The sequence below is a fragment of the Pomacea canaliculata genome, linkage group LG3 (assembly GCF_003073045.1).
Source record: "Pomacea canaliculata isolate SZHN2017 linkage group LG3, ASM307304v1, whole genome shotgun sequence".
Lineage (NCBI taxonomy): Eukaryota > Metazoa > Mollusca > Gastropoda > Architaenioglossa > Ampullariidae > Pomacea > Pomacea canaliculata.
Genome location: NC_037592.1, coordinates 6720321 through 6733790, shown reverse-complemented (window position 1 = coordinate 6733790; position 13470 = coordinate 6720321). Strand labels below are relative to the sequence as shown.

Here is a 13470-nt window from a genome sequence, read left to right as displayed (position 1 = left end):
GGTGTGGTTGTGTTCCATATGCTTTCCCCAGCATATCTCTTTCACTTAGCCCCGGGTCATGGTAGTCATGCTGAATGCACCCACAGCTGGGTGGAGGCGCAGCTAAAGCCAACCAAGCCGTCGATTAGAAGCTTTTGCTGACAGGGTTGCTATGGTTCGTGTGGTTCATTCCAAAGTAGTTTTAACTTAGAACTTAAATCAAAAAGCAGTCTTCTGTAATTAAAACCAATCATTTAGTCATGTATCCCCGATAACTAAAAATCAAAGAATTAAAATATTGTTGGTATTAGGCATCAGTCATTTTTCTGTCTTTTTCCCTCCCTCTTTCAGCTGTATTCATCAGATTGACTAGAAAATAATGCTTCGCACAAATAATTACTAAAAACTTTGCATCAGGCACTTGAAAACAACACATGCTTTTAATATTTTATTTTTAAACTGATAACTAAAGTACTTAGAAGATATGCATTTCAAAGGAGTATACCTTTCACTAAGTCTTGAATGTAACACCGCCCAAATAAAAAATAAAGTTACCAAGATAAATATGCACTGAAACTATGTAAAGAAATACTCAGCAAAAGCACATTACAACACTGCAATTTTAATCTGTATATTTGAGACTTCATTGGTAGCTGACAAAATGACACATTCATGACTCGAACTTTCCATTTATAAAAGAAATAGTGATAACTTGTGATTGCTTGGGGTGAAGGTTACTGCTTAATGTACACAAGTAGAAGCAAAGTTTACATTTGGAACTTTTTCTCTAAGCATTCATACTAAGACATTTTAAATTCAATTTCTGCATTGACTTTCACACAGATTGCATTTAAATTCATAAATTAAAATCACAGTTCAAGAAAGATAACTGTATGTACAAGGCAAGCCAAAGAAAATAAAGTTCTTTAAATTCTCTACCTGAGAATTAATCATGGAAAGAAATGCTAGGGGTTGGTGACACTAAAAATGGTCTGTACCAAATGGAATAATTATGGAACTAGATGGGCATCATTTCTTTCAAGTGACAGGATTGAGTTAAGAATACTGTTTCCCAATATATGAGTGAACAACACTTTTCTGTGTTTGCGACTTCTTTCTATGCATTGTGATGTTTGTACGCACACACTGAGTATTATTCACAGATTTTTAAAAGCAGTATTTTTGTTATGAACAATGCCTGTCATTTAAATAAAAATACTCCACTTCATGCAAAGAACAAAACATGAATAAAATAAATCTGGAAATCATAACATTTGGGTTTAGGTTATGAAGAAAAATTGACAATCTTTTGCAATAATGATAAGTATTTACAAAAAAAATCATATGTATGGACTTGTTCTTTATTTTCCTAATGATTAATGTGAAGTGTTACACTCCAATGAGTGTTGGTCTGATTTTCATAGTAAAGAATCATTATATTCAGAATAGACTAGATGTACCGACAACAAAGTGTTCGTATTTCAAAGAATTACAATACACACATACATAATATTTAAAAACATGGAGTTAATTTAAAACTATCTTTATCGTGAACATTCTCTCCCATCTTCCAAGACCAAAACTCTTGTTTCATTCATACATTGAAGAAAAGCACAGTTTAAACAACATTCATTGTCCCATGAAATGTATCCCTGACATGCATCACTGATTAACTGTAAAGTGCACCTGCTTCTACTCCTCCACTTTTTCAAAATAAAACAAAGAAAAGTAAGAAATTAACACCATCAGTCTCCCTCACGGGCTATCTCATCCACAATCAGACTGGGAGAGGTTTCATTTACAGCATGACACACTACAAGTGCAGACTTCAAACCACAATTCAGAGTTAGCTCAACTCAACATTAAAATAATATATCCCTTCAATGATTGGGCAACAAAGTTTCTGTAACAATGCCACAGAAAGAATCAGCTAAATGAACTTAAAGGCCGATATCTTCCCACCTTGGGGAAGTGAGTGGTATCGCCCATGGAGGGAAGGTAGGAATAATCTCCACCCTGCCTCGGGGCAGGGTAGCAATTAGGGAAAACTGACCACTTGTAAAAGTCAGCACCATGTGTACTCTTACCTTCCCTTGCACGGGCGAAACCATTTTTAAAAACGCCCACCGCGACATCGGCCTTTAATATAGGACTTGCATATAGCCAGCTTTAAATGTTGTTCTGTTTTTAAATGTTTTAAAAGATTTTATTTAGGTTTTTTTTTTTGTAAATGGAAGTATAAAATGGAACCCCTCCTTTCTGTGTGTGTGTGTGTGCCAGACCTAAAAATCTGTAATTATTAGCTCACAATCTCCCAAAACCTCCCCCCCACTCTGCCAGGATGATTGCAGAAAGTTTCCACATAGAGCTATACATTATACTGCAGAGAACTACAACACCCAAATCTTCAGCATCGAAACAATCTCTATGCAATAATCTCTTACAAGGAGAAGAGTTGAAAAAGATCAAGTTGCATCACAGATTACAAGGTTGTGAGAATGGAATCATATACGTGCTTCTGTCTGTAAGGAGGCAAACCAGCAATAATGGACACTTCACAACCTGGCTCAAGTGCCATAGCATTGATAATACCTGCCAATCTTTCCCCATTTTACTCCATGTGCAATGTCTGGCAAGGGTGAATGAGATTAATTACAGGCCCTGTATAACTGAACACTCCTCATCATGTACTTAATATTTCTGAAACACTGCCAAGCATAGGCTACAATACTTATGTAGCATAGTCAAATAACAAAGTGGAAAAAAAGTCGAGTTTCAACCCCAAATACTAAAGTAAGAAGTAGATTCTCTAGGTGACAAGGACAGGAACACAGAAAAAAAAAAAAAAACCCAACATAAAGACCCTAAAATACTCATCAATGTCCATATACCAGTATAACACTGGCTGAATAAAAGGGCATCTGGTACAAACTGGAATAAAGCTTGGGAATGAGGCCAAGAATTCTGCTTTAAGACAAGAACCTAGCTCCTATGAAGAAATTCACCACCCATGACATATATAGTTAATACAGAATGTAGCAATTCTGTCACCTGTTTTAATGTGTCCTACATCTGGAATGCTCGTAGACAGCTGTGATCATGCTGCAGTCCTTAGAGAAAATAACTTTAAGATGAAATGTCTGCTGTCACATGATACTGTAGAATGGGCAAGGACTCAGCTAGCGTCTACAAAGTATCAGCAGAGATGTGCAGTCTTTCCAGACATCAGCCAACGACCTTAGTAGTTCTCACGATTTGTTACATTGATCACATCGCTCGGCCTGGAAGCAGACAAAGCTTGTTTATACATCTGTTTAAAATAAAAGACAGCAAGTATTTTAACCTTCATTTGCCCAGCTTTAGATGATAATAATAATACGTGTTGCAGAAAGCACCATAAAAGAAAAATTGTGAAGGTTTGCATGTTAAAACCTTTTTTGGCTTCCATTTCCAAAACCCGACATTTTGCATATCAATGGAATAGGCATTCTCTCCCACAATTCCCTCCATCAATGAAATACCTGAGGTATAAATATTCCGAAGCTATTTCCAACTTTTCCAAGTCACCTTTCTTCAAACCATCAACAAGTTTTGGCTTATTTTGAAATTTCAAACTGCGCAATCTGATTAGTTGGCACTTAGCATTACACACTTCCATTCTCGGCAACATGGAAATTTCTCCATAATCCCCTATAGCTCTCAGCTACTGCATAATTTCCTTGAATTTTCATTTGATTTTTTGATGAAAATAATAAACCTTAATTTGAAAAAAAAACACTTTCTGGTAAGCTCAAAATATGATAAATACATAGCGAAATAAAACAAGTGAAGGGAAAAATGACAAGCACGTGCCAAAAGTGTTGAAAGGCAGCTTTCACATGCATTGTAAATAATAAAGTATTGGCAGTTTGTGGCGTCTAATAGATTCAAATAGTTAAAATTCTTCGATCCTTTTCCATAACATCATCACTTTAAAACAGTAGATTGAAATCAAACATAGTTACCGTGTGCAAAAGGACGCGGATTTCGGCAGTATGATGTTTTGCCTAACGAAGGATTTAATTCATTTTGGCAATTTAGCATTTTCTCAAATTTTTGACAGAATGAGTTCTCTAAAGTTACTAAAATTATCAGGATTGCCCGGCTGGATTTCTAAAAGCATAATTTCTATGACTGCTTGAAAATAAACAACGGGATAATCAAATGTCAATAATAAGGTATAGTTTCATGTTATAAATAATTTTTTGTAAATATTAACCACACTCAAAATAAAAATTATGCCATTCTAAATATCAAATATTAATAACCTTAGAGAAAACCTACTAAGGGTGGCATAAATGTTCCTTTTAGCGACCTTTGCTACATGCTTTAACTGAAACTGGATGCGTAATGCACCAAACCTAATGTACCTAACTTAGTGATACTGACATGACAAAAATTCATACAACAACTTTAGCATGCTTGAAACACTATTTTTGAGTTAAATTACATGGTAAAATGCTCAGTGAAAAGATATAAAACGGTAAGTTATTGTTTTCTGTTTCTATCACAAGTCACACTTAAATAAATTAAACTGTTTTCTCATTATTGCATTGTTTGGCCATGGTGATGAAATTTTGGAGTATTACTCAGACAAATATTTTACAATTGCATGCATTGGCTTGTTAATCCAGCCATTATTTTAGATGCAATTGGCTTTAAAAAAAATTTCTTCTGTCCAAGGCTTTTAAATATATCAAAATAAGCCATTTTATAAATTTAGATAATAGTTTGTACTTTACAAAGACACTAAAGCCATTTATGTGATTTAGGGTACTGTTTGAAATGAATTCTGAAAAAATAGCAAGTTTTTAAAGAAATTATTGATTAAAGTCAAAAGTTTTCATTGTAACCATTTTAAAATAATGCATTAATTTTTTTTCTAGTTATTATTTTATAATTCTGTCACAATTCTGATTATTCTGTCATAAAACAAAGTTAATATAGCATTCAAAGTCTTCACTTGGTCTACAATGTTATTAATCATAACTACGAGGAGAGACCAACAATGATAACTATTAATATGCAAATATACGATATTTGAGACATTGGAGTTTGAGAAAAAGAAAAGCTATGGCAAGAATAATATGCATTTTACGACAAGAACTAAGCATGCTTAATGCTTCAGGTTATTTGTCATGTTACCAGGAAACTAGAGCAAGGAGTTTCTTAATTTTCCAGAAACCAGTAATGGAATTAAAGACCATTCTAAAGAGACACAAAAAAAAAGTGGGGATGAAAGAAAAAACAGTCATGTAAGTCTATTTACTTCTTAGGAGCTAATGGGAAAAAATATCTTCCTTCAACAGCATAATCCAAGAACAAAATATGGCTTGCACTAATTAATAACTTATATCAGAGGCCATAAGGTAAAACTATTAACTTTCGAAAACATAAATAAAGAGCAGTTCAAGTGAGATAAAACTGTGATGGGTAAGGTAAATGAATGTGTCAAAGGTAGGAGAGGGTTCCTTGGGACTGGTTGAGGAAGCATTCAAGATTAAATTGGGAGTAACGTGTGACAGATAAAAAAAAATACCACACTGTAATAACCACATCAAAAGAAAATGTAATGGTGACATATTTCACTGGATTCCAATGTCTTAATACACAAAATACTTTTACTTTACTTAACCTTCTGGAGAAAAAAAATGTTCATAGCTCAAAAATTAAAATTATTCAACACCACCTAAGGGATGGGCAACATTTGTTTCATGCATAAATAACACACTTTTTTCAGCATGCTCAGATACTGTGGCATTAATATTGTCAATGCAGTAAAATCAGATCCAGCATACAGTTACCACAATCCCTGATGGCATACAAGACTGCTCAGGGTCTGATTACAATAACTAAAAACATGCAGCAGTTGGTAAAATGCCCTGAGAGAATTTAAGGTCAGCCTGAAGGCATTGTATTTCAGCAAAACTTAAAGAGCTAGAAAAGTGCAACTTAGAAAGATGACCACTTCTCCATTCATATTGTGGAAGGAATAGGGTAATTTATCAAGGGTACACAATGGTGCTAGGAACATGCATTTAGTCAACAAACATGCACACACACATTCATCTAGGACAGTACTCCAAAATAATCCTTATTCCTAAATGGTAGATCCTATCTGCAAGCAATTCATTTCTAAGATTAATGAAGGTGTATGTGCCTTGTCTGATAACATTCTGAGACAGGGGAAAAGCCTCGAAGGACAGGACATGCTCTGTTGCTGTCCTGACAGCTTTTGGCAAGAGAAGGTTTGGTAAGGTCAGTTGCGAGGTGCATCAAGCAGAAATATTCATGTAACCATCACCTTCAACCTGCTGTTCGTCTTCCACATTGGAAAACGCCAAGGGATCTTCATCAAACTTTTTAATCCACCACTCTACTCTGCACAGAGAGACCGTGACAGATTGGGGCTACATTCCTTTAGATCTGATTGCTAAATGCATCTTGCAGCAACATACAGCAGGGATATTTGAATATGAAGACAAAACATCCTTGATGTACTCCAACTAAGGAAATGCCTAGAAAATACAGTGCAGATACAATAATACACATTTTCTTCAAATAAGTTAAGAAGCTGCAGCAAAAATCAGTGCAACCCCCAAAATAATCTTAACGCAAATTGTGTTCCAGTAAAACTCATGTCTTGATCGAGTTTGTTTACAACGGGCATATGTGCTTATAGGTGTGTTTAGAAGTGAAAATAGGACAGCATCCCAACATACCAGAAGAGTACAAGAAAATCAGTTTCGCTACTACATGAAGGTATCTCCCCAAATCTGATGGAACAACAATGCACTGCTTGCAAAGCTAAGGTCATTAACTCACTTGAACTGGCCAATTAATTTACTCCTTCAGTCTGTTATTATTTACTACTTCATTCTGACAGTTATTGTATTAACACAGAGTGATCAGAGGCTGCATGACAACTGAAGTGGGCAGCAAGGCTCAGTGCGTGAAAGGTCAAAACTGGCACAGAAAGAGACGAAAGGACTGAGGTCAATGAAGTAAGTCATCCATAACTAGCAGATATCTCTACCTCTCAGACTGACTAGGGCTTTGATGATAAACCCTAGTGACTTCATGCTTAGATGAACTAAGGTTACCTTTTCTCTGAAATTAGTGTGACAAAATTTAACAACTCATTTTCATTCCAAAGTGATGCAAGTGTTTTGAAAACCTATCATAAACATGTGACTTGTCTTTATAAAAGTTTTTTCTTTTACATATTAAGCCTTCACGATGTGATCTCTTTCTTTCTTCTCCCCCCTCCCCCATTCTGGTGGAGAATCATGCAAAAGTCCACCATGTCCTTACCAATTTGGAAAGATTATTCTTGTCATCTATGAGAAGGTCACAGAATACGTTTGGTTCAAGTTTCTTTCTCTGTAGCATGCTTATTTTCTGTTATGTTACTAAAGGTTTTCAAAATGAAAAAAAATGCTAGCCACAAGAAATTTTGATATAAAACTATGCAAAGAGAAAAAAGAGAGAAGATTTGCAAGGAAAGAGAGGGTGAGAGCACAAGAACATAACTGGAAACATGGCAATTTTTTATCTTCCCGTCAAAATGTTATGCCCCTATTGTAGAAAACGGCTGTAAGCCTGCAGAGTTTGCGGGCATCAAGAATACAAGTGTTTTGAAGTTTTTGCTATTTTTCTAGACTGACATGGCACAGTAAACCCTTGACTGGAATAAAGTGATGTACTGGAAGATGATAATAATATTACAGATGGAACAGATAGTGGCAGAAAACAACCTAGGCAAAGCCAGGTACCCTGACTAGCGTGAAATAAAAATGATTACTAAAACAGCAAAACTAATATTAAAAAAGCAGAGTGAGTATTAAAGCATATAAAGCATCAGCAATGATGGCTCTAATGTACATATATAAACATATAAAAGGCTCAAATGTACTTCTGGAATGATCTATCTTGAGGCCAAGGCAAGAGTACAAGGTAAGACAACTCACTTCTTGCCCCATTTCAGGTGAACAATGAGGAATGCAGCTCCCAGGATGATGCACAAAGAGCCAACAACCAGGTATGCGATACCTAAGAAAGGATTCTTGCCACCCATCCATGATGATGTGGTCAGGATGATGCTCTTAGTGCCATCAAAAGCTATAACAGGATAATCTTAAACAAACAAACAAACAAAATCAATAAAAGCAGTCAATGTATTCAGAAGCTGCAATACCATAACCAAGAGATTTCTTCCTGTTATATATTATTCAGTGCATATTACCAGGTTAAAAAACACAAAATCTTTTCTCCTGCGTTTTTCGACTATAATGTATTTCCAATGAAAATGCACAATATTTAATGACATATTTTCAGATTTTATTTTTAAGGGCAATGACAGAAGTGTTCTCACTGTAGTTAATCCGGAATTCATATGTGCCAGCTGGTAGACCATTGCTAAACTCTGACTTGGTATGATCGATGCGGCGGTAAAATTTTCTGAAGGTTGGCAAAGCAGCTGTGCGCATCCACACAATAAGATCCTCATTTCGATACCCTCAGACTTGTTCCATACATTTACCTTCCAGTTTGGTGGACGTACATACTTGTCTAGCTGCCAATCTGAAATATTGCAGCCGAATATTAGTCTAACCCTGCTCTGTCAGCAATTCTATGCATGTTCTCTCGACTTTTGACTTAAAGAGTTTTCAAAATAGACCACGTGAGAAGGAAAAACTGTTTTTAAAGAACATATGCATAGACTGTCAAACATATGAATGCTGCATACATATAATAAAGACAACAGAAAAAAGAAACTTGTCCATGATGAAGGACATGCCAACAAAAATTTACAGTGAAAGTGGCATGACTCAGTATCTCACCAGATGGATTTTTGAACTTGACAGTCTTATCCGAAACCCAAGCGATTCCAGTACTAAGAAGTCCAACAGATCATCACCTGGTCTTGTAGACTACCTCGAATGAGTCTACACATGCACACACACACACACATCAAAACACAAATGTTAAATTTCAGAAACAATTTAAGATTCATGACAATCTTTTTTTTTCAAACGACTTCAAATTTTTAATAGAGCCTTATTCCATGATACGATTATCAGTTGCTTTAAATGATTTACCATTAAACAGACTGTTAGCAATAGCTCCACATGGTGCGTAACCAAGGGTAGATCCATTTAAACTTGTTGTTTTGTATGGGTTGCAGTCATCCGCAAGTTGGCTTGGATCCATCACCTGACCATTGAGCTGGTTGTCATCACGAGATCGGACATAGCGACGGTGGTTCTGATAGAAGTTGGTTAATCCATAGTACATATACACGGTACCCTGCATAAAAAAGTTGAATTTAATGTATGTAGTGTACATGAATACAGTTTAAACTATGTTCTATGCATTAGCTCAGACTCAAACACTTCTATCTCTCAACTCTGTTTACACCCAAAGCAAACCACTAAACAACAGAATGTGCACTGATGAAGACTATGTTAATAATATATTTGCATGTTTTCGTAGTGTTGTTTAAGCTGAAGATTTTGTGTTGTTGGGATTGTTTAAGTCTAAGACACATAAAACAGAACTTACACTGAATTCCTCAAGAGTGACGGTGACACGACATGTGCATGTTTCCCCAGCATTGCTGATATTTTTAAGGAACTCAGCACACGTCTCGTTTGTATTCTCTGATGCATTAATATTTATGCAGTGAGTATAGTCATATGCATTTTCTTTGATCTGTGGGCAAAAAAGAAAAAAAAAGATAAGTTTAACTGCCATCCTTCAGCCACTCCTAGTATCATTCACAACTACAATGGGATGAACAGGTGTTATTTGTTTTTGGAGAATACATAATTCTGCACATTCACATCTTTCTTCTTCATTCTCTATAACTTTATTATCAATAATCATAAACTTCATACAAAAACATGTTTAAGTAGATTACTATGTTTTACTAAAAAAAACCCACTTGTATATTTCTTTTTTTAACAGATTGGGAATGTTGTGTTTGAATGTTGTACGCAGCCTGCACCCTAAATGCAGCATACTGCTAACTTAAGCTGTACAAAATATATATAATATATACATATCTTTTTTACATAATCACAATGTATGCAAATGAACTGAAACTATCACTTGTATCAGAGATTTAACTGAATTTTTTGAACTGAGTTCCATCTCTTAACCAGTAAAGATAACAATTAACAAAAGTTTATAAATTTTCCAAATTTCCCTCTTTCCAAAACAAAACAAACAAAAGTGTCTAGGTCTTTCAGTTTACACCATAGTTCCAAGCAAAGCAAGCAGTTCTAAGGCACAGACATCTATCTGATCTTTTTTTGATGACAAGTTTTATGAGATATTCACAAAAATTTCAGAATCCCCCCAAAAAATCTGAAGCAGTAATAAATAAAGCAAAGAAATATTTCACAATCTGCAGACTAATTTCAACAGGAAGTGGCGCAGAAATCTTTATCCCTTTCCACTATTGCTAAATTTCATCACATTACCAGATTTACAAGGCCTCTCAACATTATGTACAAGCAGATGTGTGCTTGTGAGCATACCTTAAGTCAAAAGAGGATTTTACAAATTGTTTCCTTGCATAATACAACGGTAATCACAAGTATTTTCCTTTTATCCTTCATTCAGTATGTAATATCATTCACTATGTAATACTCACATTGTCTGATACATACAATAGAGTTGCTCCTAGTGGAATAAATGCAATGCCAATAGCAAAAAATGCTGGCAATACTGTATTTGCAGTAAGAATAGGCTGCCATGCTGGAAGTTTCTGCTGCTTAAATTTTGTGTCTGTAAAAAAACGTTTCAGCAAAGTTAATCATAAACATTAATATAGTGCTGTTACAATAATTATCACAGTTTATACACAAGTGTTTGTCAGTGCTATATATATATCACAGTGGTTGCCCCAATCACCAGTCAACCCACAGCTCAATAAAATCAAGCTGACTGCTGAACCAGTGAACGTTGAACTTTGTGTTACCAGTCCAAATTAAAAATACGACATTTAAAAGCAATATATTAAGAAATTCAATTACTACAGATTTTGTTGGTAAAAATACACTATAAAAAGCAATAAACTCTTCCGTAGTTTTCGAAAAAAAAATGTATTCATTATCTCATAATTTCATTGCGACATCCGACGATGATCGGTGATAGGTTTTCCGATACAATCTGCTGACTACACTGGCTTTTGGTGATACCACTAGCTGACACAGCAATCAAAATAAAAAAATTGAGAAAGTAAAATGAAAGAAACATCCGTTTTCTCTTACCCTTAGGTCTCCTGCTTTTTGGTTTTTCATCTTGATCTACAACAGGTGGAGTGGAGATGGAAGCCATTGCCAAACACTTCCCTAGACGACTTTAGCTTGACTAAGGGGCACTACTCTTCAGCGGGGCACTACTCTTCGCCTTCACAACGTACTCCGGACCATTTATAGTGTTGCTGTGTTTGAAATTCTGTACTTTAATTTAAGCAGTTTATTTCAAAACTGTAAAAAAATTAATATAACTTAAGTTTTTGAGAGCATTTATACAGAGATAATTCCATATGTTCTCAACAATTGTCTTTCCTACATCACTAATACCAATCAAAACAATAGGACAAAAACTGATAAAATTTTAATGGACAGTTTGCACAACCACCATAAGCCTCCACAATTAAAGTTCTTTGAGATATATGAAAATAATAATGATATACCTTTAATTTTTCTCCAGATGAACACACTTCTTATTGTTCACAGTATTTTTCTTGATTAACTGAACGACATTAAGGGGAAACAACCCTTATTTACTACAGTCAATTACTTTACAGTTATGTCTCTTTGACTGAGGATGCTAAGAAGAGACATGATGTAGCATCTAGGAAATAGCTGGACATCTTGTATTAGGTAGAAAACAACAGCGCCACATCTTTGCTATACTCCAATATTCTATTCATGGTCATTTCTATTCATAGATCTGTCTATTTGAAACTGTGGCTAGGTGTAATAATGTGTATGTGTGAAAGCGTGCAAAAATGTCGGTGACTCAATTTGCTTCCAAGCTCAGCTCGTGAAGTCTTAATAACTATGTGTACAGAAGACAAAATTAGTACAGTTTCTGACTTCTAAACAAGCAGGTATAAAAACATGAACACGCTCGTACACACACAGAGGTGAAAGAGAATGAAGAAGCGGGAACAGAAAAAAAATCACATTTTGTCTTGATAAAACAGACAGCATAATGTCCCATTAGTGATATACTTCAAGGCCCTCCTATGGATTTCCCCGCGTGTCGCAGAATGCATAATTTATGTCCCCATAATAGACTCCTGTGGCGTTATGTTGTTACCTGACGTAGATGTGTGGCTGCTGTCAGATGCGTGCGCATGCAACGGTCCTACGTCGCCTTTGATCACTGCGAATCATGGTGATGTTTTCGTAAGCAGTCTACCTGTCACACGACAATAGGTTAGAACGACGTGGCGGGAGAGGGGTTGGAAGGAGAGGAGGAGTTTGTTGCCCAGATCTTTATTTTTTAGAGACCTTACAGACCTTACGTTTTCAATTTCTTTGCTGGCACCTGCCCTGATTATTTCCTGAACTGCTCTTCCCAGCTAAACAACTCGGCTCCTCGTCTGATGATCGTCTTCTTACTTTTCCTGTCACCAAAACCACAACATTTGGCCACAGGATTTTTAGTTATTGTGCAGCGAAACAATGAAACTCTCCCTTTCCATATCCGCCACCTACCCACTATAGAATCCCCTAAACGTGCATTGAAAACGGACCTCTTCCATAAACATTACTCCTAACAACCTTTCCCATAATGCTAGTCCTTTTCACACCCTCCCTTAGCAATATCATGTTACTCTCAGCTCTTGTTCATTGGTTCCTCTTTGTGTTTTCTGTATTTTATTCTTCGTTATGCTTTTGTTTATTCTGTTATAGTTCATATGTTATTTGTTTTCCTGTCTCTCGTATTCTGTCCATGTTTCGTTCTTGTTCTTTAGCTAGCTAAGAGCTTACACCTTAGGAGTGTGAGTATGCACTTTACAAATTTTGAATTTATTATGATCATGTTTAGAGCATAGACTTCACAGACTTGTGTTTATAGCACAGAACCTACCGATCTCTCGTTCAGAAAAACACAAACCTCACACATAACTCTGTGCTCAGAAAGCAGACTTTAGAGACTGTGTTCATAGCACGGGCATATATATACTCAGGCACGAGACAAAAGGTTTGCACCTTGCGAGTTGGGTATCGTTTCAACAACTAAAACAGCTGGGGAATAAAAGATGTCCCACACGGGTTTGGAACCGGCTGTATAGTGTATTCGCCTCCAACCTTGAACACCACTATAATAACCACTCGGCTATCAGATATTTCCGCAAGTCCAGATGAAAACTGATTTACTGAGGCATTTTTATTCAACACCCCCACCCCATATCGTTCTGTGGAT

The 13470-nt window shown here is 35.9% G+C and overlaps 1 protein-coding gene across 1 annotated transcript; it reads right to left on the bottom strand.

Annotated features, from left to right (window-relative positions):
* Window positions 1–414: 414 nt before the first annotated feature.
* LOC112559766 (cell cycle control protein 50A-like) lies at window positions 415–11447 on the bottom strand. Its single transcript, XM_025231154.1, is given in 10 exon segments — window positions 415–3260; window positions 6323–6399; window positions 7989–8154; window positions 8393–8539; window positions 8542–8601; window positions 8862–8966; window positions 9120–9327; window positions 9583–9732; window positions 10679–10812; window positions 11298–11447. Coding segments are annotated over 10 exon segments (1128 nt in total). The 5' UTR covers window positions 11365–11447; the 3' UTR covers window positions 415–3246.
* Window positions 11448–13470: the final 2023 nt, after the last annotated feature.